The sequence below is a fragment of the Balaenoptera acutorostrata genome, chromosome 20, assembly GCF_949987535.1.
Source record: "Balaenoptera acutorostrata chromosome 20, mBalAcu1.1, whole genome shotgun sequence".
Taxonomy (NCBI): Eukaryota; Metazoa; Chordata; class Mammalia; order Artiodactyla; family Balaenopteridae; genus Balaenoptera; species Balaenoptera acutorostrata.
The window spans coordinates 57,339,065-57,364,021 of NC_080083.1; the positions used below are offsets into that span (position 1 = coordinate 57,339,065).

General features: G+C 51.5%; 1 protein-coding gene across 3 annotated transcripts in view; it reads right to left on the reverse strand.

The window, feature by feature from the left end:
• Positions 1-867: 867 nt before the first annotated feature.
• Positions 868-24,957, reverse strand: part of RAB37 (RAB37, member RAS oncogene family) — a 71,971-nt gene continuing 47,881 nt past the window's right edge. The window contains exons 1-9 of one of the 3 annotated variants that reach the window (XM_007185621.2): positions 9,129-9,221; positions 6,277-6,387; positions 5,245-5,286; positions 4,671-4,737; positions 4,516-4,568; positions 3,512-3,577; positions 2,883-2,939; positions 2,725-2,801; positions 868-2,529 (exon numbers count right to left, since the gene is read on the reverse strand). In XM_007185621.2, coding sequence (XP_007185683.2) covers positions 2,424-2,529; positions 2,725-2,801; positions 2,883-2,939; positions 3,512-3,577; positions 4,516-4,568; positions 4,671-4,737; positions 5,245-5,286; positions 6,277-6,387; positions 9,129-9,221 — 672 coding nt within the window. In that variant the 3' untranslated portion in view covers positions 868-2,423. Of the gene's footprint in view, positions 2,530-2,724; positions 2,802-2,882; positions 2,940-3,511; positions 3,578-4,515; positions 4,569-4,670; positions 4,738-5,244; positions 5,287-6,276; positions 6,388-9,128; positions 9,222-16,180; positions 16,292-24,957 lie in introns of those variants that run through there. The other 2 variants (XM_007185622.2, XM_007185623.2) reach the window with 2 other exon arrangements.

The following is a 24,957-nucleotide window of genomic DNA, read 5'->3' on the forward strand; positions in this document are numbered from 1 at the left end:
CGGCGCCCCGCGGCGGGAGAAGAAAGAGGGCTCAGGAAGTGGAAGTGTCTGTTACCAAGTGGCTGGAGTTGAGCCCCGGGGGCGGGGGCGAGTTCCTGGTACTGGGCAGAGCGGCCCGCAGGATCTGTTCTGATTTCCCTCCACCTGCGTCGGGGATTGAGAGCCAACCCTCGGGTAAAGGACCCTAACATTTCAACAGCCTTCAGCCAAAGTGTGCAACTCCAGTTGGGGGTGGGGGTGGGGGTGGGGGCGACTGTTGCCAGGAAAATCAATCCCGCTCCGGTGCTGCGAGCGGTCTTAGGAATAAGAACGAGGTCCACCCCCCACCCAAACAGTTTGAATAACGAGATTTTCCCATTTGTGGGGCCACTTTGCTTTGTCCCAGAAACTGCTAATAGGGGTGTGGGCTCTGATCCTCGCTGGGACAGTGTGAGGGTCCAGCAGAGAGCCCAAGGCTTCACGGGGCTGCCCATCCAAGACAGGCCACCTAGGGGCAATGGCGTGGGAATTGGCGTCAGCCTTTGGCTAGGGAGGTGGGGTTGGGGAGCGGCAGATCAGAGTCAGGTAACCAATCTCTGGGTACAGCCCATAGGAAAAGGAGCCCTGGCTTTTTTCAATAGAGGAGGAAAAATGATTAGGACCGTAAGATAAACCTGCTTTCAGCTCCCACTTTCAGATGAGAGGCGGGTCACAGAGGCTGGGGGCAGTCTGTTAGGGGTGAGGTGACCAGTTGGGGACATTGAAGGATGAGGATCAAATGATTTTGGCAATCAGTGACAAGCAACAACAATCCTTTCAACATGATCCGCCCCTGCACCCACCCCACCCCCGCATCATGTGCACCTCAAAGAAGCAATGGACAGGGTGTACTTTCCAAAATACTGCCATTTACTTCTGAAAAACACAAATGCTAGAGGCCCAGAGCAGCCCATGTGATTGGATTGCCTGCGACCTGCCTTGGGCCCCAGAAGAACCCGGCAAGGTCAGGCTCCTCCCTGCTCTGCCTGGGAGAAGCCTGGAGACCTTCCTTATCGGCCTGAGTTGAAGCTGCTGACTCTGCTCTGGGAGCAAGATTTCTGCCTTGAAAGCAAATGCAGCAACCTCAGAAATGTACAGTGCATACCTTTCTCACCCATCTCCCCACCCCTGGTGAACAGAGCTGGAGTAAAGGTGCCTCTAGGTCATAATCTTCACGTCTCCTGCCCTCTTCCCATTGTTGGGGTCAGGGCTTTGGGAGACATGTGACCTTGGCCCCATGTAAACTCCTTGCTGCCCGTCTCCCCACCCACATGACCTTGTTTTGCATACAATGCGTTGATTTTCCCAGAAACGGATAACCTCTCACTCCCTAACCAGGCTCAGTACGGAGGGAGATAAAGCAGTTTGGGCCCTAATGTCCATCTGAGAAGAAAGGGATGTGGCTGATCAGGGAGGAGATGGCACCTGGGTTTAGGGGTTACACAATGGGGTGAGGTTTGCTCACTTCTACCTCCCACCTACTCCAGGAGTCAGGGCTTTCTTTTTATCTGGCTCTTTATCCAGTGGAAGTACTACAGCGGCTTGAAGAAGTAGCCTGTGGGCTGCATACCTGCCAAAGGATTGGGACAGAAGAATAACCTTTCCCTATCAGTAACTGTAGGTGTCTGGGGACACAGGCAGAAAGGTAGGAAGATAAGGCCAGGGATTCAGGGAGGAGGGGCTCCCCTGGGATCTGAGGTCCAGCGAATAGGATCCAGATGTTTCCAGGTGCCCTAATGTGCTTGTGGGCTGGGGGAAATGGGGTACACCTCCCAGAGAGGGGCTAGTAAGGCCAGAGGTAGCCAAACAGACAGACCTAATCTCTGTTACTCCTCTCCCTACCTCGCCCCAGGGAACTGGGTCCCCGCCCAATCTCCACATCTCTTATCTTCCCGAGGCTTTGGTCTAGCTCCCGGCACAAGGGCCCTGTCTTATTGGGGAAGATTGTTCTCTGCGGAGCCGGAGGAAATGAAGGCCTGGGTCTGCTCAGCCTCTTGCCAGCTGAAGGGTGGGAATGGGGTCACTACCTGCCTCATACCCCAGAAGTGCACCAGTGCCCCCTGGTGCTGAGCTGAAGCAATATCACCCTCATCGTGGTTAGGAGGGAGGCCCAGGCCCCTGAGTCCTAGCACTGGAAGGCAAAAGGGGCACCAGCTCCCTTCCTCCGCTTTCTGGTGCCCTTTTGATTAGATTATGTATCATTAAAATGAAATATAAGTATTTTACCCTCCTCCGGGGGTGCAGGGAAGCTACAGCAGCTAGAATAGGGGCAGGAGTACGGAGGGGCTGTGCACTGGGTCCCCCAACTCTCTCCTCGTTGGCTCAGCCACTTAGAATAAACCAGGTCTGAGGGAGAAGGCTGCGTCCTTGTGTGTCTCTGGAGCGTCCTCGCAGCCCCTTGGGATTCACAAGAAAGAGCAGCAGCTGGGCCGCTTCTTCTGGGATTCCACGTAGTCTTGGATCTGGAAGCTGGGTTCGTCAGCCTGCCGCCCGGCTCTGTATTTCAGCTCCCTTGAAGAGGAAGAAGAAATGGGCTGGGCAGGCAGTGAGGAACTGAGCCTTCTCCCACTCCCACGGCCCGGGGCCAGGGGGCCTCCGAATGCAGAATATAGTTAGGCCGGGGGACTGGGCCAAGGGCCAGGCCCTACTGAATTCCCAGATGGTGCCGCCCTGCCCTGCACGTTCCCTTCCCGGCCCAGCGCTCACTTGGCAATGGCCAGAAAGGCTAGCTCCACGTTCATGCCCGTCTTGGCGCTGGTCTCCATGAAGGGAACTCCATACTCCTGCCAGGGTGACGTTATCCTCAGTGGCCGGTCTCCGGCTGCCCCCCGCACCCCTCCCCCTCCCCCCAGGCAGTCACTTACCCTGGCCAGCATCTCTCCGTCCTCTGAACGGATCATCCTTTCACTGCTCACATCCGCCTGTCAAGCCCAGGTGAGTCACTCTGGGGAAGGAAGCCTTGACCCCAGCTGGCCCCTCTCCTGCCCCGCTGGCCCAGCTTTCTGCCCTGGGAGCAGGCACTGCCCGCCCTCTGCTGGTAGCCTGCGGGACTGCGGGTGGTATGATCCACCTGGGGCCAGGGCTTCTGCCTTCTTCAAGTTCTTACCCAGCTCCCAGCAGGGGGAATCTCACCCCAACTCAGGGAGGTGGGTAACTCTGCTTGGCAAGGGGGTGGTGACCAGCCTCGAAGGGCTGACAGTATTTGAGGTGAACCCTTTCCACACTTAGCTCTTAATCCGTGTATCTAGTCCCTAGGATCTAATAGGGGCTGAGCAGCTGGTCATCCCTGGATCTCTCAGGAAGCAGCTTGACCTTTCCCTGCAGGGGGCCATTTCCAAAGCTTTAAGAGGGCAGATATGATGGGCTGAAGCCTCCAGATAGGTCTGACTCCTGAACTGGAGGCTGTAAAGAGTGCTTTGCTGGAAGGATGTCCAGCTAATACTCTTGTGGCAGTGGGAGAAGGGTGGGCTGACCCTGCCCTGGAGCCACTCACCTTGTTGCCTAGGAGCATGATCACCACATCTCTCTGGGCGTACTCGTGAATCTCAGTGAGCCAGGCCTGTGGGAGAGGGTGCGCTGAGCCCCAGCCATTCCCCTCCTCCCTCTTGCCTTTCCTTCTTCTGCCCTGTGGATTATCCTGGACTACTCACTGCCCCTGAACACCGATCATAATGCCCTGTGCATTCTCTCATCTACATCTTTGTTTGGGTCTCTCCAGTCCTGAGTAGCTCTAAACCCCTTGCAGTGTAGCTCTCAGTTCTGTGAAAGACATAGGTGACAGAGGCTTTATCTCATAAATCAGCTGGTAGTCACCAGCAGTCTCCTCGAGTGCCCTGTTGAGGATTCTAAGGCCCCATAAGGGCTCAGTGATCAAAAATACTGTGATTGATTAGTGATGTCTGCCATGAGCATGGGGCTGGAGGTGGCAGTAGGAGTGCCATGGATTCCATCCAGTTTATAAGCAGTTTTATATCTGTATGTCTTGTTCCCCCAGTTTGCTTGTCAACCCCTTGAGGTCAGGGAGCATGTGAAATCTTCACCGTGCTGTGCACAGAGTCAGTGTTTGTATTTGTTGAATTACTGTCTTGACTAGTTAATAGATTGCTTGTGAGGACAGAGCCACTCACTTTATCTGCCTGAGTCACCTTCTTGAAAGTTGGGGTGGATGTATGGGTAGACTTTTCTGCTTGGGCTCTCCCCTTGGTCTCTGTGGGTAATTGTCCAGGGTGGAGCTGGGCACTTTCTGAACATTTTGTCATGAAATGCTCCATGAATCACAGTCAGGGATAAGCAGGTGGCACACAGCCTGCTTGGCCTTTATGCCCACACGCCGATCAACTACCCAGGAGTAGTTTATTACTTCTGAGTCACAGCTCGGGTGTTTTTAACAAGGCAGCAGTATTCCATGCTCCACCCATTCTCACAAAGCAGGAAGCAGCCCTGGCCTGCACAGGCCCTGCCCTGCCTGCTCATGAGTGGTGGGTGGGGAGGACCTACCCGGATGTTGTCGAAGGAAGATTTGTTGGTGATGTCATACAGCAGGAGCAAGGCTGGAGGGGGAGAGAGAGGTCACATGGGGAACTTGGGGCAGAAGGGTGGATGTTACAAGTGGGCTGGAGGGGGGGTGGAGGTGGAGCACGTGAGGGACCTACCCTGGGCATCTCGGTAATAAGCGTGGGTGACACTGCGGAACCGCTCCTGCCCTGCGGTGTCCCAGATCTAGGAAGGGATGGACAAATGGTCAGAAGGGGGCAGGGACTGTACTGGGCAGAGGAAAGCCATGTTGTGGTACGAGAGATGGGTGGGGAGGTGAGATGTTTCCTTCTTTAGTTTCTCATGGGCTTGTGAACATCTGATGATGTCCCGGATGGTGGTAGTTAACGAGTTCTCAAGCTCGTTCGGTGCTGTTGCCTCTTGCCCAGCCCAGGGATTAGAGGTGTCCAACCTCCTAGAGCAGATGAGGCCTGGGAAACTGGGGAGGATTTGGAGCGAGCCTAAGCTTGTCTGAAGGCACTTAGAGCTGCTGCCTTTGACAGAAGAGAGGGTGCCTGGGAACGGTTTTTCTGCAGACATCAAACAAACAAAAGCCGTTTCCTCTCCTGGCCCCACAGGAAGTTAGCCCAGGCTGAGCGCAGGGCCGCAGGCCTCCTGTGGTTGGGTGCAAAGCTTGGGCAGGCTCCTCCATCCTCTCGCCCACACCCCAGCCCTCCCAGCCGCTGGTCTCACCTGCAGCTTCACCCTCATACCATCCACGGTCACCACCTTGTTCTGAAAGAGAAAAGGGCAGAGGGAGAGGTGGGCGTGGAGGGCAGGGGAGTCTTGGTTTCTGCCTTCTGCTGAATCCTACAGAACAGCAAACATCCTGTCTGGTTGCCCCCCAGGGCCACAGGGGTCCGGTGAGCCCTGGAGACGTCTCCAGCCAGATCGCCCCATCAGGGCAGTGGGACTCTGTCCCCAGCTACCCCTACTTTGGAGTCCTCTCTTCTGAGGACTCCGTCCGCCCTTCTCACAACACACCAAGGCAGGGAGAGCCTGAGAACCTGCCTGACCGCACCCCTCCTCTCGCCCCGGCCCGGGCTCAGCAAGGCGCACAGGCGGAGCCCAGCCTCCAAGCTCTTAGAGATGAGACGCCCACCAGCATCTCGGGGACCACAGAGGCTGGATCTGCAGGGCCGTCTTTCCCCTGGCTGTCCACTAGTTCTCCTCAGTGAAGCTTCCCCTCGCACTGGGTGGGAGGCACCTGGCCTTTGAGAGCACCCCTGCCAGGGTTAGACCCTCACTCTCCTGGCCCCTGTGCATGTGCAATGCTCAGAGCCCTCGGCACCTGGGATGCCGATTTGTAAAGATGGGTTCATCGAGGTGAGAGGGAGGGATGCTGGCAAGCTGCTCTCTCCCCACAGGGCCAGCCCAGCTCCTCGACCCAGTGCGGTGCTGTGCTCCCCGGGACTCCAGAAAGGCTGGCTGGCCTCAGGTCTTGCCGGGGGTGCCCAGCTCGCCCTGTGGGATATATCTGCCCGGCTGGGGGCAGGATTTTAAGACTCAGTCTCTCATTTCTCATCCTGTAGGGGAGCCAGGAGCCTCCCCAAGCCCAGACTCCTCTAAGCTGGCCACGTCTGGGGTCCCTAGGGGAGCATCCCGTGCCCTAGGGTGAGTCACAGCAGTCCTGAGAAGCCAGCGCAGGTGAGGAGAGGACCGCCCCAGTGCCTGAGCCATAGCCCCTGGCTCGCTGCTGGGAGGAGGAGCCTGCAGCCACCTCACCCTGAAGTCTATGCCGACAGTGGCTATGAAGGTCCCGGACAGGAAGGCCCCATCTTTGAATTGGATCAGGAAACAGGTTTTGCCGACGCCTGAGTCTCCCAGAAGCATCACCTAGGAGATGGGGGCAGAGGCAGTTAATGGGGAGCTGGGGCGAGTTTCTGGGCTTCCAGGGAGAGCCAGGGAAGGGTGCCGACTGCCCCGAGGGCACGTGCTTCTGGAAAAGCCTGCTGCTGCCTCCACCCTGCCTCTCCTCTCCACGCTCCCTGGCTTCGGCTGCCTCTCAGGCTCTCCCTCTGACCCTCCTGTCCTCATCTGGTTTCCTGGAAGCCTGAGTTGCCACCTTAGCACTAACAGGAACCCCAAACGTGCTCTGTGGCCCCAGAGAACAACCACATTCATGTGGTCTCGACTCTGGCCACATTTGCCACCCGCAGCACCGTGCTAGGATCCCTTCCCTCTCTGTGTGTATTCCACGCATGTGTGCACACGTGGGCGGGGCTATGGTGCCAGAAAGAGAAGTGTTAATACCTCGGACAGGGATTCCCACCCAAGGGAGCGTATCAGAATCTGATGGGGGCACGGCTCTGTCATTGGCAAAGGCATATTCTAAACTTACTTTTGTTCGGGTGTTTTATTTTTGGTTACATTTATTTGGAAGTTCCTAATGACATTTTATGTTTATAAAAGCGTTGCATGAATTAGGGAAGGTTGAAATGTATACTGAAGCAGAGAGACATTTAGTCTGAAGTTCTTTCCGCAGAAACCTCCCACGTGGGACAAATGGCTGAAAATTGGCATCCCTGGGTCACTGTAGGTGGAGGAGCAGGAGGGAGTGGGGGTGGTGGTGTATGTCTGTCCCTTTCCTGTCTGGCCAGTCTCAGCTCATCTTCTCTGGGGACCATGGGTGGGAGAGGGGACCCCTCTGTCCAGTCACTCCTCAATCTTGGAGAACAGAGGTCTAGACCTAATGCTGGAACTTTCCCAACAGGCCTTAATGGGCTGATACTTAATGGGCTGAGCAGGGACTAGGTTTGAGTTATTTTTGAGGCTCTGACCTTGACAATGGAGCCCAAGGGCTTTCCTGCTGTGGGCATGGGGTATGGGATTAGCTAACTTTGGTGGAGAGGTGGGGGGCTGAGCCAAAGGTGTATGAAGGCTGGGGTCCTGGCTTGTACATGGATTACTGGGGGACTTCGGGAAGATTTCTTAACCCTTCTGTGGCAGTTTCCACAGTGGTTAGAAGGAAAGAGGGATAATTTCTTTGAGGCCTTTCTAGACTCTGTTAATGTCTAGGGTCAACAATGTTGGCATGAACCACCTGACTCCAGAAGAGTGGCCCGGGGTGGGTGCTGCCTGCCTGTGGCCCCAGCTCCTCTAATCCTCCCCAGGGAGCTCCCACCAGGCTCTTCCCAGACCATCCTGGACTCAGTCTCCTAGGCAGGCCTCGGGCACGAAGGCTGGTGGGGGCCAGAGGCCAACTCTCCACAGATGCCGCTTGGCCCAGGGGCCAGAGGGCAGGCTGGGGGCTAAGGAGCCCTCTGGAGCCTGCATTCCTCCCTGGCTCCTGGGTCGCAGTACCCGATGGGGAAGGAGGGAGAGAGGGAGGGAGGGCAAGCACCTGTGTACTCTACAGACGACGGCTGCCTTGAGCAAATGATGCCACCCACCCAGCCAGGCAAGTCCACCAAACAAACAGCTGCCCAGCCTTGCCACTTCCTAGGCAAACACCCAGCTGGCTTGTCAGGCAAGGAGGTCAGGCAGTTCCCAGCGGCCGGGGGCTGGCCCTCAGCAGCTCCCCCTCCCCTGAACACACTGGGGGCCGACTTCCTGCCTGGAGCCCACAGAGGACGCTTATCGCAACGGCTCTGGGTGGGTGACTTGCAGAGTAGCTTCCCCTGAAACAAGGGGGGTTGCAGGAGGAATCCAAGGCACAGAAAGAGGCAGGTCTCCTTCAAGGCCAGGTAGCAAGAGATGGGCGGCCCCTTCGCTAATCTATCCCCAACCCTACAGAGGAAGAGTGGAGGCTCTGGGCTCTCTCAGCACCTCTTTCGGAGTTCCTGGTACCTGCCTGCTCCAAGGGCATGGAGGGAGGGCAGACAGACCAGTGTCCACCACCAGCCTCACCTGCTTCCGTTCAGGGCCACCCGCAGAGGGAACCAGCCCCAGACAACTGACTTAAGCTCTCCCAGGTGGGAGACTTGTGCCTAACGCCCCAGATCTTTCTCAGGTTCTAACAATTCCCATGTGGGTCTGCATTCTGGCTAGCAATATCCTCCCAGAAGAAGGTGTGGGCAGTGATTGCAGGGGTGGAAAGGGAAGGGGTAGCACCTGGGGGCAGCTGGGGTCCTAAAGATCTTCAGTCCTAAGGCTTGGAAACTGGGAGAAGGGCATTAACTGCAAGTTCCCCCGCCGCCAGGGGGCGTCCTTTCTGAGTCGCCAGGCAGCCCTATTTCCCAGCGCTTCGGGTGCCTGTACCCTGGAGGGTTGTGCGCTCAAACCCTACCTAGAAGCGTGGGATTCCTGGGGCTCGTATTGGCCGGAGTGTGGCAGAAGAAAATGGGGTTGGGGTCCTCTGGGTGGGGAGGCACTCGCTTCTTCCGACCTTCCTCTCCCTTCTCCCACGGAGCCAGCCCAGATCCCGGGACGCTGGCATGGGCCCAGGGCTCTGTCTCGACCCTCCTTCCTTATTCTGGGAGACCCGGCTGCCTGGGGGGAAGGGATGAGCCCAACGCAGACGCAGCCGGAAAGGGTCTTGGGCGGGGAGGGCCGGGGTCTCAGGGCAAAGAGCGCGGGGAGGGGTGACCCCCAGAGCCGGCACCGAGTCCCCAGCGCTGGGTGCAGTGCCCACCCACCTTGCCCGTAAGATCGTAGCTCGGACTGCAGGGTGGGGAGCGCTCGGGGGCCTCGCCATTCCGGGTGGCAGCGGCGCCAGGCGTGCCCGTCATGTCCCTGGACCAGAGGTGAGCTGGGGCAGGCGGCGGGCGAGGGACGGCGCAGGAACCGCCTCGCCTTAGGCTCCACCCACCCCTTCTCCCCTCCACCGCCCCGGCCCGGACCCCGGCAGGCTCCTCCCCCCGTCCGCCACCTGAAAGACACTGGCGGGGAGCTGGCTGTCCCGCGGGGGCGCGCAAGACCGCAGGGTCAGCTCCCGAGGGCCAGGAGGGCCCCCCTGAGCCACGCTGGCCTGAGAGCGTGGGCCAGATCCAGCCCTAGGACCGGTCCCCAAGGTTGCCAGCTGCCGGGGTTAGGTTCCCACCTTCAGGGGAAGGTCTGGCCTCGCTGGGACCCGCGGACCCGCGCCCGGGTTACCACTGCGCAGCGTGGCCAAGAGGCGGCGCCCGGGCTCCATCCAGCAGGCGGACAACAGGTGGCTCCGGGGGCGGGGGCCGGGGAGGCTGGAGACGCCCCTGGGCAGCGCGGCGCGGGGTTCACGAGGAGGCGTGCCTTCCGAGCGCAGCTCTCAAGCAGTTTCGCTTTTGCTAATACACCCCAGCTCGGCATCATCTGAATGTAATTATGTTTACCGACCGATGGATATTCACCTTGCAGCACATTTGCACTTCGGGGCCCCTGGCCGGTGCTTGGACTTTGACCCCTCCTATTTCCGCCTGACCTGTTGGGCTGCGCCCAGAATGTGCCCCCCCACCCCCGAGAGCCTTCCGAGGTGGGCTTCCCCGCACACCTCCCAATCCAGGCGCTCCCGAAGGCAGGGCTGGCCGTCGGCACCGAGTAGGCCTTAAACGTTTGGTATCAAAAGAATTCATGAAAAAAAAAAAAAAAAAAAAAGGCCATGAAGAACCTAGTGGCAAGACGGGAATAAAGACACAGACCTACTAGAGAATGGACTTGAGGATATGGGGAGGGGGTGGGGTGAGATGTGACAGGGTAAGAGAGTGTCTTGGACATATATACACTACCAAATGTAAAATAGATAACTAGTGGGAAGCAGCCGCATAGCACAGGGAGATCAGCTCGGTGCTTTGTGACCACCTAGAGGGGTGGGATGGGGAGGGTGGGAGGGAGGGAGATGCAAAAGGGAAGAGAAATGGGAACATATTGTATATGTATAACTGATTCACTTTGTTATAAAGCAGAAGCTAACACACCATTGTAAGGCAATTATACTTCAATAAAGATGTTTAAAAAAAAAAAAAAAGAATTCATGAAGTCCTGAATCTTTTTTTTTTTGCCCCACCGTGTTGGCACGTGGGATCTTAGTTCCCTGACTAGGGATCGAACCCACACCCCCAGCAATGGAAGCGCAGAGTCTTAACCACTGGACCTCCAGGGAAGTCCCTGTGGTGAATCATTTTGAGCAGAGTCTCCAGGACATCCAAGGAACCCTGCAGCTCCTGGTGACAGAGGGTGAGAGTACGCCCGGGGTTGTCCATAGTGGAGTTCAGGGGCCCTGGTCTGGGCTAACCATTCAATTACGCTGTCCCAACATCTTATATAAGTGAGGTCAGGTTCCGGCAGAACAGGGTGGGTGCGTTACAAAGGAACTGTGTGAGGGGTGTGAGGAGAGGCAGGGGTGCTGCACCTCGTTACCTACATGTTGGGGTGAGGGGCAAGGGGCAGGCATGGCTTATGGGTGACCATAGGCCCCGAGGGGACTGCGTGTCCACCCGCCTCCTACCACGTGACTTTTGGCATCGGCTGGAGCTGTTTGCCGGAAGTGCTGTACCATAACCTCATCTGCACACAGGGAGGGACTCAAACGGGGAGCCATACCTGGGCGAGGAGCAGCTCTACACAACCCTGCAGGCGTGCGTTCTTGCCTGCTGTTTGGATGCCAGAGGCTTTGGCTGCACATAACGCCCCAGTGCATTCAGTGTCCTGGGCTCCGGGCTCCTGAGGGCTCATCCAGGAACCCTGCAGGGGAGAGGGTTTCAGCGCAAGTGGGTAATGACCAAGGAGGAAGGAGAGAGGGGACCTGGCCTGGTCCTCCCTGGCCTTCCACTGCCGACCAGGCTGATACGGGTTGCATTATGGTCCCCCCGCTCCCCAAAGAGATGCTGAAGTCCTAAACCCCAGTAACACAGAATGTGACCTTATTTGGAAGTAGGGTCATTGCGGATGTAATTATTTAAGATGAGGTCATGGAGAGTAGGGTGGGCCCTTAATCCAATACGACTGGTGTCCCTATACGAAGGGACACACAGGGAGAAAATGTCACGTGGAGACAGAGGCAGAGGTGGGAGTGTTGCAGCTACAAGCCAAGGAACGCCAAGGATTTCCGGGAGCCACCAGAAGCTGGAAGAGGCAAGGAAGGACCCTCCCTTTGAGCCTTCAGAGGGAGTGTGGCCCTGCCGATGCCTTGATTTCTGGCCTCCGGCTGTGGTTTGTGTTGGTTCCACCAAGACCCTCTTTGTCCTGTGGCACACAGGTTTGGGATGGAGACGGTTGCCCATCAGTGTGAACGCCCCAGGAGTAGTGGAGAAATACAAACGCTGTCTTGCTGTACCCTGCACCGGAGTCCGAGTGGGCTGGTGGCACTGGGGGAGGCCCGGTTGCCCTCTTCTGGGCCATGCCTGTGTGGCCCGCTGGGTCTGGGGCCTGGCTGGGTTGTATGCAGAGTGTTACACACTGTCCTGTGGGACACTGCAGCGTCAGGCGGGGCGTTCAAGGGCAGCGGCCAGTGAGGCAGAAGCGAGAGGGGATCAGGGGTGTTCAGAATTGGGGATGCAGGAGAGGCAGGTTTTGCCCCAAAGGGAGGGAGCACAGCCCACTCAGGGACGGGGGGCTCTTTAGACGGGTGTCCTGGAGAGCACAACCCCTGGGAGGTCCAGGCCTCCCGACAGCCTCTTCAGTGTTGTGTACACGCCGGGGCAGCCTGCATCTCCCCAGGTACTCACACCAGGCACACATCACCCCACCCACACCTCACACCCCACACAGACACACACAGCTCACAGCACACCACAAATAGACACCTTACGTCATGCACGCAACTCACACACACACCTCAGATCTCACACGCGCCCAGCATCAGAGAAACACGTACCCCTCACGCCATGCACACCTCAGATCAAGCCACGTACACCGTCTTGTATCAGCTACAATCACACACACACGCCTCATGACACACTACAACCACACATACCCTACATCATCCCACAAACACAAGTCACATCATGAACACAGGCGCACCTCGTATCATACCATAAACACACAGTGCCTTACACGACCCCCCCGAAACACGCATCTTAAATGACCACACCTCCCGAAGCACACACCTCACGTCCCCCCAGACACCTCTCACCACATCACAGTTCCAGACACGGGTCATCCCACACCACCAACACACACACCACTGCACAAACACACCCCCCTAACTGGCCCCCATGTCTCACGCCGTCCCCAGATGTACAAATCACCCTCCAAATAAAGCCCCTCTTTTTTTTTTTTTTTTTTCTGGCCGTGCCATGGGGCTTGCAGGATCTTAGTTCCCCTACCAGGGCTCGAACCCATGCCCTCGGCAGTGAAAGCGAGGAGTCCTAACCACTGGACCGCCAAGGAATTCCTGGAAAGCGCCTCTTAAATGACCCCAGCCCCTCTCATCACCTCCAAATCCAGAAGGCACATACACCCCACATTACCCCTAACAGATCTCCCTGCCCTCCTGTGCACAAGTCACCCCACACACCCACACCCCTTCCTGATACAGGAGGCGATGATGCCTCGTGAAACCTCATGGTTGTTCAGAGGAGGGCCTTTGTGTGCAGCCGAGGAGATCGGGGGGCGAGCAGAGGGGGCTGGAAGAAACCCCCAGAGCTGGGGGGAAAGATGCACAGCCCTGTGAGTGCAGGGTCAGGATGTGGGGGGGAGACCAAGACAGAGGCTGGGGGGGGGTGCTGAGGCACGTGGAGCATCTGCATCAGAGTCCGTGGTAGCTGACAACATGCGAATCCCGGTCCCCACGTGCGCGTGGGTGAGCTTGGGACCTGCACTGCAGACAAAACGGAGGTGTTTATGTGCACTACATGAGTGTTTGAAAAACCACCAGGCTGAATTGTGCGAGACCTCAGCTGGCAGATGATGGGTTTTGACTTTACTGGAAGGCGGTAGTGAGACTGATGGTGCTTGGTGGTGGGGAGCAGGGGCAAGGCTTTTGGAAGATGAACTTTACAGCAGTGTTCAGGCAAGACTGGAGAGTTTGGGGGACACCGAGGCAAGAGATAGCCAGGAGGACCTGAACTGGCATGGGGGAGGGGCCAGCTGGAGCAACTACTGCGTGAGCCCGGTCGGTGTCAGCACCCCAGTAAACCCATCCGCGGGACTCAGCAGCCAGTTTGATGGAGGTGATGATGGAGTAGTTGGGGAAGATATTGGTTTGAGAGGCATCTACCCAGGACCTGGGCCGGTCCCACTTCCGGAAGCATTGGGCTCCAGAGGCTCTGAGAAGTGGCCTGAGGGCAGACCCCAGGTGGTCCCCCCACGTACCTCTGTCTCCTTTATTTTTTAGTATTATTATTATTTTTTTGGCCGCATGGCATGCGGGATCTTAGTTCCCCAACCAGGGATCGAACCGGTGACCCCTGCTGTCCTGCAGTGGAAGTGCAGAGTCCTAACCCCTGGACCACCAGGGAATTCCCCACCTCTGTCTCCTTTAAAGTGAAGATCAAGGACTCCTCCCCTCTCCTGCTGCCCAGGCTGCACTCAGCCTTTATGAGCTAGGCCAGCAGGACCTCAGTTACCAGGAATTCAGCCACAACCAGGGCTGGCCACAGGGCACTTGCACATGGCCAGCTGTCGGCAGTGTTTCAAATCTCTGTGCAAATGACAGACAGACAAATGAGTGTCCTGCAGCCCAGCTCTCTGGGGCTCCCCAGACCAATGATATTGGAAGGAGACCCCAATGCCCTTCAGCCCCTTTGTTAGACAATACAGGAGACTTCAGCTGCTCCACAAAGATCGAGCTGCTCTGAGCAGAGGGTTGGAAAGAGACCTGTCTCTGGAAAGGAAAGGAATTGAGGGTCCTTAGTGCTAGATGAGGGGTGGGAAGGGGGCTTGCGGAGGAGACAGGCATTTTCTCAGCGAGAGCTGCAGACCTCTTTGTATATAACTGGGCAGTGTGTCTAGGCCCAGGGTCAGTCACTTGTCCTTGGTGTGGCTCCCATCATGGGCTGTTGTTCCTGCCCTCTACCACCAGTATGGGGGTTCCCCTAGGTTTGTGTCCCAGCTGAGGGGTAGACTATGTACCCGTTTTGCTCCCAGGTCATGTAATTGACCCAGGAGACCCCAGGTTCAGGCCTGAGTTGGGCCCTCAGGCCCTCACTCAGCATAAGCTGCCCACGGCTTTGTCCTGAGGTGCTGACCAGTGCCAGGCAAGCAGCCGAGGCTCTGGAAGGCTCTGGCCCAGGAGAGGGGAAGAGCCCAGCCTGTCCTGTTGACCACACACTTTCTTCCTTCTCACGGGCGAGTTGCCTCATGTTTCTTATCAGGCTGGTGGCAGAATTTCAGGTCCCACCCCTGTGCCTCTGTGGAGTGTGAATCAGAGCCCCCACCCCACTCTCTGCCTCCTGTCCTCTGACAGGCGGAAGGACGGGGGTGGAGTGAGTGAGAAGTGTGACTGTGGGGACACCGTGTGCCCTGGGTGCTGAGGGCAGGTGACGTGGGCCCGCGGTGGAGGACGCCTGACACCGCCATCCTGGTTCATTTCATGGCAGCCCGGTTCCAAGGCTTGGGGGTTGCCAGGATGGCCACACTCTCCTGGGACTCGGCCCCGCCCCCTGGGACTCGGCCCCGCCCCCAGGACTCGGCCCCGCCCCCCTGGGACTCGGCCCCTCCTCTCACGGCGCTCGGAGCCCAGCTGCTCCCTGTCCCGGGAGAGCCCTGGGCGCTGGTGTTTCAGGTTGGACTCCAGGCCCTGGCGCACACCCTGGCCAGCCTCTCATTTCTGCTCCATCGTGGGCCCTTGCCTTCTGCACTGTGACCCAGTGGGCAGGCCCAGATTCTGGGGGTCCCCTCTCTCTTCCCACCAGCGTGGCTCTGCTGTGTCCCAGCACCTCGCGGGTCTGGTGCTCTGTTTGGTCCCGGAGGCTGGCCTTTCATATACCCATGCTGCCCAAGAAATGACATTTGCTCTTCTGCATCTCTGGAGACTAGGATTCTGGAGACCCCAAAACAGGGTCGTGCTGCTCCTGCCACTGTCCAAGAGAGGGCTGAGACCCTTCCAAAGGCTTCCCCAGGGTTCAAGGTCTTCTGACAGCAGTCGGCAGCCATGGTGAAAATGGAGAGAAATGGGGATGTGAGCTAGAGCAAGGGCTTCGTGGCCCACAGAAGGGCTGGGAATAGAGAAGACTTGAGGATGCTTCCTTAATTTGAGTTGCTCCTCTGTGCTGTGTCCAGGGAGAGACAGAGGGCTAAAACCTGAACTTTAACCCTTGACCTGCCAGCACCCTAGGACCCTCATGACAATGCCAAGTTTGGATTGTGCTTAAACTTTTAAGCCATCCCTTGGCCTCTCCAGGCTCTTCTTGCCCTGTGTCTGTATCAGGATATTCCCTTGCTTACTAGTTGTCTTCAGCCACGAGGAACCCAAGAAGAAGATGGAGGGGAAGCAGGAGGAGAGCACCATGGGAGGAGGGCCAATTTATTGCCCTGGTTGTTGCGTTCCACCACCGAGGGTGACAGCTCCTCCCAGCCCTCCACACAGCCCTCTTTGTCCCTGGTTCTGGTGACGGTGCCCTCCTCACTTTTTTTCAGGCTCGGGGTGGGATGGACACCTTGAAACTGCCCAAGGGCCCTGGGCCATCCCTCCTGGTTTCCCCACCCATGGCCTGCATCTTGGTAAATAGCCTTTCTATTAAACCTCCTGAATGATCCAATGTGAACATCCACCTGTTTCCTGCCGGGACCCTGTCAGAGGCCCAGCAGGGCCCCCGAGCCCAGAGGTACTTACTGTGAATCCGATGCCCAAGGTAGCTGAGAAGGATCCCGCGATGAACTTGCCCTGGTCGAACTGAACGAGCAGAGATGTCTTCCCCACGCCACTGTCGCCCAGCAGGATGATCTGAAAGGGAGCAGCAGAGGGGGTTGAGGGCCTGCCATGTAGATTAGGCTGCTGAGAGGTCCTGGTGGCTGCGGGAGTGGGTTCTCTAAATACACATATACGTGTGTGCACACACATCCCCCCCCACACACATACACAGACACAGGCTAAACTCTGGATTTCCTATTGAAACCACTGAAGACATCATGAAAGCACAGAGGAAATCTCGTTTCAACCCAAGTTAATTAGCATCTGAGGTGACCTTGAGAATGTGCCTCTCAGACTTCCAAACACAGGGGCATTCCTGACTGAGGCCCCCGTGGCTGCACTCTGCAATCCAATCCATCGCTGATGTGTTTGTGCTAAGGCCACGCTTCCCACGGGAACTTCCTGGCCAAAGGTGGAGCGTCGCAGGAACACTGAGGCAGATCTGTTCCTGGGAGACACAAGACTCCCCTAAAGGCCCACTTAGGCTCAAGGACTCTCTCTCGGTTTTACAGAACCTTCCAGAGACTTCAAAGCAGCCTCAGATGCTTCTACCCAAACTTGCTGCTCTCCCTCCTTCACCTGGGGTCAGACCTGCCCTCCCCCATGGCCTCACCGCTCTCCCTACCTCTCCTGGCTCCCACCCCATTTATCTTGTAGGTGTGTCCCCTAATAAAATCCTTGTGCATTTAATTCCCTTTTGGCACCTGCTTCTTGGAAGACCTGGATTAACACAATGGGTCTCCTGTATGGGAAAGTCTATAGAATAAAAAAAAAATCAGGATGTCTGGATATAGATCTTGGGAAGAGTTTGCACTTGGCCTTGGAGAGGATAACATTTCAAAGGGAAGCAAAGTCTGGGAAAGAAGGGTCTGGCTACTTTTGAACTTGGAAGAAGTAAGTGGGGAGAATTAGCTGGAAGTTCAGGGGCTATATTTGAAAGAAAATCATAAGCAGCAGGGAAGAGATATACATGCACCCAGAGGCTGATACCCAGTGGGTGCTCAATGAATGAACGAATGAATGAATGAATGGGTAAATGCCTTAGTTTCAAAGTGGACAGTAGCCGCTTTCCAAAGGCAAGCATTCAAGGTCATTGGAAAGGCTTAGGAGATGCCAACGTTAGCTCAACTTGGAAAAACATAAAGACATAAAAAACCAAAAATGTAGAAGCATAAAGATTGACAGGGCCTCCTTAGGTCAGAGCCGTGGGCGCCAGCACTGTTTGCTCTGACCGTGGTGTTGACTCGATAGCAGGGCAAACATGGGGTTATCCATGATGTTGCCTTTGGACCTCCTCTGACTACCGTCCCCCACCCACACTTCACGAACCAAATTCCATTCAGCTTTTATTTTCCTCCCAGGTTAAAAGGCTCCATTTGTTTGTTGTGTGCAGCAGCTTTAATAATTCACGTCTCAAATCTAACTTCCTCAAGCTGGAAGAAGTGCTTCCTAGAGAGAATATTCCAGAATGTGAGGGGTCAATCTGTCCATCCATGTCCACCTCATTCACTTACTAAAGGATATATCCTTTTCCTTTCCAGGGTGAAGAGTTCTCATCACTTTATTCTCTCAGATGAAAACAGTTCCATCTTCTTCCTTTGCAGGAATGTGAACAGAGCTTGGATGTGAAGGCTGGGGTGTCCACATGCATTCTCCTGAGGACCTTTGGGGTGTGGAATGTGCAGGAGGGAGAAGGGCAGGGGAGTGTCTGTGGATGGCGGGCTGAGGACCGGGAGATGGCTGTCACTAGGCTGCCACGTTTCAGTGCAGAACTTCTGAGAATCCTACATTCAAATCCAGCTTCTGGGTCAGTAGGCCGGTATTTTTGTCAAGGTAGGAAGATCAGATGCACTTGATTGGATAGTTTTTTTAGCTTGATTTAGAACATTAAAATATTGAGACATATGGTTTATGGGCCACCATTTGTATTCTAGCCCTGGTTTCCCAAATGTTACAGGTGGGTCTGCCTAATCTATTACCTTAGAGACACAATGGAGTTTCTCTCTCAACTCAACCGCTGCCAGGATTTTCCTGAAGTTTCTCCAGGGGGCTCCAAACTTTACTGCTTGGAGAAGCCAGATGCCAACCTCAGATCTAGATTTTCTACTCCACCTTCCCTCTTTTGGAGCATTTATGAAACTGTTAATTGTGGTTGTGACAGCTTCGCCACCATTCAGACAAGTGTCTTTGTTCTCCCTTCTTTTATTTTTTTAAATTTTATTGAAGTATAGTTGATTTACAATGTTGTGTTAATTTCTGCTGTAGAGCAAAGTGATTCAGTTATATATATATATATATATTCTTTTTCATATTCTTTTCCATTATGGTTTATCATAGGATTTTTTTTAAATTTTTTAATTTAATTTTATTTATGTTTTTATACAGCAGGTTCTTATTAGTTATCCATTTTATACATATTAGTGTATATATGTCAATCCCAATCTCTCAATTCATCACACCACTACCCGCTCCCCGCCACTTTCCCCCCTTGGTGTCCATACGTTTGTTCTCTACATCTGTGTCTCTATTTCTGCCCTGCAAACCGGTTCATCTGTACCATTTTTCTAGGTTCCACATATATGCGTTAATATACGATATTTGTTTTTCTCTTTCTGACTTACTTCACTCTGTATGACAGTCTCTAGATCCATCCATGTCTCTACGATAGGAATTTTGTTCCTTTTTATGGCTGAGTAATATTCCATTGTATATATGTACCACTTCTTCTTTATCCATTTGTCTGTCGATGGGCATTTAGGTTGCTTCCATGACCTGGCTATTGTAAATAGTGCTGCAATGAACATTGGGGTGCATGTGTCTTTTTGAATTATGGTTTTCTCTGGGTATATGCCCAGTAGTGGGATTGCTGGGTCATAAGGTAATTCTATTTTTAGTTTTTTAAGGAACCTCCATACTGTTCTCCATAGTGGCTGTATCAATTTACCTTCCCACCAACAGTACAAGAGGGTTCCCTTTTCTCCACACCCTCTCCAGCATTTGTTGTTTGTAGGTTTTCTGATGATGGCCATTCTAACTGGTGTGAGGTGATACCTCATTGTAGTTTTGATTTACATTTCTCTAATAATTAGTGATGCCAAGAAGCTTTTCATGTGCTTCTTGACCATCTGTATGTCTTCTTAGGAGAAATTTCTATTTAGATCTTCTGCCCATTTTTTGATTGGGTTGTTTGTTTTTTTAATATTGAGCTGCATGAACTGTTTATATATTTTGGAGATTAATCTTTTGTCCGTTGATTCATTTGCAAATATTTTCTCCCATTCTGAGGGTTGTCTTTTCGTTTTGTTTGTAGTTTCCTTTGCTTTGCAAAAGCTTTTAAGTTTCATTAGGTCTCATTTGTTTATTTTTGTTTTTATCTCCATTACTCTAGAAAGTGGATCAAAAAAGATCTTGCTGTGATTTATGTCAAACAGTGTTCTTCCTATGTTTTCCTCTAAGAGTTTTATATTGTCCAGTCTTACATTTAGGTCTCTAATCCATTTTGAGTTTATTTTTGTGTATGGTGTTAGGGACTGTTCTAATTTCATTCTTTTACATGTAGCTGTCCAGTTTTCCCAGCATCACTTATTGAAGAGACTGTCTTTTCTCCATTGTATATCCTTGCCTCCTTTGTCATAGATTAGTTGACCATAGGTGCATGGGTTTATCTCTGGGCTTTCTATCCTGTTCCATTGATCTATCTTTCTGTTTTTGTGCCAGTACCATATTGTCTTCATTACTGTAGTTTTGTAGTATAGTCTGAAGTCAGGGAATCTGATTCCTCCAGCTCCGTTTTTTTCCCTCAAGCCTGCTTTGGCTATTCGGTGTCTTTTGTGTCTCCATACAAAATTAAGATGTTTTGTTCTAGTTGTAAAAAATGCCATTGGTAATCTGATAGGGATTGCATTGAATCTGTAGATTGCTTTGGTTAGTATAGTCATTTTCACAATATTGATTCTTCCAATCCAAGAACATGGTATATCTCTCCAACCGTTTGTGTCATCTTTGATTTCTTTCATCAGTGTCTTATAGTTTTCTGAGTACAGGTCTTTTACCTCCTTAGGTAGGTTTATTCCTAGGCATTTTATTCTTTTTGTTGCAATGGTAAATGAGAGTGTTTCCTTAATTTCTCTTTCAGATTTTTCATCATTAGTGTATAGGAATGCAAGAGATTTCTGTGCATTAATTTTGTATCCTGCAACTTTACCAAATTCATTGATTAGCTCTAGTAATTTTCTGGTGGCATCTTTAGGATTCTTTATGTATAGTATCATGTCATCTGCAAACAGTGACAGTTTTACTTCTTCTTTTCCAGTTTGTATTCCTTGTATTTCTTTTTCTTCTCTGATTGCTGTGGCTAGGACTTCCAAAACTATGTTGAATTATAGTGGTGAGAGTGGACATCCTTGTCTTGTTCCTGATCTTAGAGGAAATGCTTTCAGTTTTTCACCATTGAGAATGATGTTTGCTGTGGGTTTGTCATATATGACCTTTATTATGTTGAGGTAGGTTCCCTCTATGCCCACTTTCTGGAGAGTTTTTATCATAAATCGATGTTGAATTTTGTCAAAAGTTTTTTCTGCATCTACTGAGATGATCATATGGTTTTTATTCTTCAGTTTGTTAATATGGTGTATCACATTGATTGATTTGTGTATATTGAAGAATCCTTGCATCCCTGGGATAAATCCCACTTGATCATGGTGTATGATCCTTTTAATGTGTTGTTGGATTCTCTTTGCTAGTATTTTGTTGAGGATTTTTGCATCTACATTCATCGGTGACATTGGTCTGTAATTTTCTTTTTTTGTAGTATCTTTGTCTGGTTTTCGTATCAGGGTGATGGTGGCCTCATAGAATGAGTTTGGGAGTGTTCCTTCCTCTGCAATTTTTGGGAAGAGTTTGAGAAGGATGGGTGTTAGCTTTTCTCTAAATGTTTGATAGAATTCACCTGTGAAGCCATCTGGTCCTGAACTTTTGTTTGTTGGAAGATTTTTTTTAATATAAATTTATTTATTTATTTATGGCTGCATTGGGTCTTCATTGCTGCGTGCGGACTTTTCTCTCTAGTTGCAGCTAGTGGGGGCTACTCTTTGTTGTGGTGCACAGGCTTTTCATTGCTGTGGCTTCTCTTGTTGCAGAGCATGGGCTCTAGGCACCCAGGCTTCAGTAGTTGTGGCTCATGGACTCTACAGCGCAGGCTCAATAGTTGTGGCTCTTGAGTCTAGGCACGGGCTTAGTTGCTCTGTGGCATGTGGGATCTTCCCGGACCAGGGCTCGAACCCATGTCACCTGCATTGGCAGGTGGATTCTTAACCACTGCGCCACCAGGGAAGCCCCTGTTGGAAGATTTTTAATCACAGTTTCAATTTCATTACTTGTGATTGGTCTGTTCATATTTTCTATTTCTTGCTGGTTCAGTCTCAGAAGGTTGTGCTTTTCTAAGAATTTGTCCATTTCTTCCAGGTTGTCCATTTTATTGGCATAGAGTTGCTTGTAGTAGTCTCTTATGATGCTTTGTATTTCTGCGGTGTCCATTGTAACTTCTCCTTTTTCATTTCTAATTTTATTGATTTGAGTCCTCTCCCTCTTTTTCTTGATGAGTCTGGCTAAAGGTTTATCAATTTTGTTTATCTTCTCAAAGAACCAGCTTTTAGTTTTATCGATCTTTGCTATTGTTTTCTTTGTTGCTATTTCATTTATTTCTGCTCTGATCTTTATGATTTCTTTCCTTCTACTAACTTTGGGTTTTGTTTGTTCTTCTTTCTCCAGTTCCTTTAGGTGTAAGGTTAGATTGTTTATTTGAGATTTTTCTTGTTTCTTGAGGTAGGCTTGTATTGCTATAAACTTCCCTCTTAGAGAACTGCTTTTGCTGCATCCCATAGGTTTTGGATCATCATGTTTTCATTGTAATTTGTCTCTAGGTATTTTTTGATTTCCTCTTTGATTTCTTCAGTGATCTCTTGGTTATTTAGTAATGTATTGTTTAGCCTCCATGTGTTTGTGTTTGTGTTTTTTACGTTTTTTTCCATGTAATTAATTTCTAATCTCATAGCGTTGTGGTCGGAAAAGATGCTTGATATGATTTCAATTTTCTTAAATTTACCAAGGCTTGATTTGTGACCCAAGATGTGATCTGTCCTGGAGAATGTTCCATGTGCACTTGAGAAGAAAGTGTAATCTGCTGTTTTTGGATGGAATGTCCTATAAATATCAGTTAAATCTATCTGTTCTATTGTGTCATTTAAAGCTTGTATTTCCTTATTAATTTTCTGTCTGGATGATATGTCTATTGGTGTAAGTGAGGTTTTAAAGTCCCTCACTATTATTGTGTTCCTGTCGATTTCCTCTTTTATAGCTGTTAGCAGTTGCCTTATGTATTGAGGTGCTCCTATGTTGGGTGCATATATATTTATAAATGTTATATTTTCTTCTTGGATTGATCCCTTGATCATTATGTAGTGTCCTTCTTTGTCTCTTGTAACATTCTTTATTTTAAAGTCTATTTTATCTGATATGAGTATTGCTACTCCAGCTTTCTTTTGATTTCCATTTTCATGGAATATCATTTTACATCCCCTCACTTTCAGTCTGTATGTGTCCCTATGTCTGAAGTGGTCTCTTGTAGACAGCGTATATATGGGTCTTGTTTTTGTATCCATTCAGCGAGCCTGTGTCTTTTGGTTGGAGCATTTAATCCATTCATGTTTAAGGTAATTATCGATATGTATGTTCCTATTACCATTTTCTTAATTGTTATGGGTTTGTTTTTGTAGATCCTTTTCTTCTCTTGTGTTTCCCACTTAGAGAATTTCCTTTAACATTTGTTGTAGTGCTGGTTTGGTGGTGCTGAATTCTCTTAGCTTTTGCTTGTCTGTAAAGCTTTTGATTTCTCCGTCAAATCTGAATGAGATCTTTGCTGGGTAGAGTAATCTTGGTTGTAGGTTCTTCCCTTTCATCACTTTAAATATATCATGCCACTCCCATCCGGCTTGTAGAGTTTCTGCTGAGAAATCAGCTGTTAACCTTATGGGAGCTCCCTTGTATGTTATTCGTCGTTTTTCCCTTGTTGCTTTCAATAACTTTTTTTTGTCTTTAATTTTTGTCAACTTGATTACTATGTGTCTCAGCGTGTTTCTCCTTGGGTTTATCCTTCCTGGGACTCTCTGCGCTTCCTGGATTTGGGTGGCTCTTTTCACTCTCTTCTTCTGGGACCCCTATAATACGAATGTTGTTGTGGTTAAGGTTGTCCCAGAGGTCTCTCAAGTTGTCTTCATTTCTTTTCATTCTTTTTTCTTTATTTTGTTCTGCAGCAGTGAATTCCACCATTCTGTCTTCCCAGTCACTTATCCGTTCTTCTGCCTCAGTTATTCTGCTATTGATTCCTTCTAGTGTATTTTTCATTTCAGTTATTGTTCATCTCTGTTTGTTTGTTCTTTAATTCTTCTAGGTGTTTGTTCTTTAATTCTTCTAGGTCTTTGTTAAACATTTCTTGCATCGTCTCGATCTTTGCCTCCATTCTTTTTCCGAGGTCCTGGATCATCTTCACTATCATTTTTCTGAATTCTTTTTCTGGAAGGTTGCCTATCTCCACTTCATTTAGTTGTTTTTCTGGGGTTTTATCTTGTTCCTTCATCTGGTACAAAGTCCTCTGCCTTTTCCTTTTGTCTGTCTTTCTGTGAATGTGCTTTTCCTTCCACAGGCTACAGAATTGTAGTTCTTCTTGTTTCTGCTGTCTGCCCTCTGGTGGATGAGGTTATCTAAGAGGCTTGTGCAAGCTTCCTGATGGGAGGGACTGGTGGTGGGTAGAGCTGGGGGTTGCTCTGGTGGGCAGAGCTCAGTAAAACTTTAATCCACTTGTCTGCTGATTGGTGGGGCTGGGTTCCCTCCCTGTTGGTTGTTTCGCCTGAGGTGACCCAGCACTGGAGCTTACCCGGCTCTTTGGCGGGGCTAATGGCGGACTCTGGGAGGGCTCACACCAAGGAGTACTTCCCAGAACTTCTGCTGCCAGTGTCCTTGTCCCCACATGAGCCACAGCCACCTGTGGGCTAGAGCCCGTGAGCCACAACTACTGAGCCCTCGAGCCACAACTACTGAAGCCCACGTGCCTAGAGCCTGTGCTCCACAACAAGAGAAGCCACCACAATGAGAAGCCTGTGCACTGCAACGAAGAGTAGCCCCTGCTCGCCGCAACTAGAGAAAGCTCACATGTAGCAATGAAGACCCAACATATCCAAAAAAAAAAAAATGGGCATTTGTAATTTTGCAGAGGATGCAAAGCTTTTCCTATAGTTTTTGTATCGACCCTTGCTAAAAGCCAGGGCCTAACATTAAATCAGGTTTCCATAGAGGCCTCTCAATGGGAGCTGGGCTAATGCTGTCTAAATACATTGCTTTCCTGTGACTTTGTGATTCAGGGGAACATTTAGAGACCAAGATGAATGGGGTGGTTACCATGGCTCTTACAGTGGCTCTGAGCGACCTTTTTTTTTTTCTTTTTTTTTTTTTAACATTGGTGTGTTAGTTTCTGCTTTATAACAAAGTGAATCAGCTATACATATACATATATCCCCATATCTCCTCCCTCTTGCGTCTCCCTCCCACCCTCCCTATCCCACCCCAGAGACCTTTTTTAACAAGACAGGAAATTTAGATGTCATAGAGAAAAATATCAATAGATCTGATTGTATAGAAAAAAATAC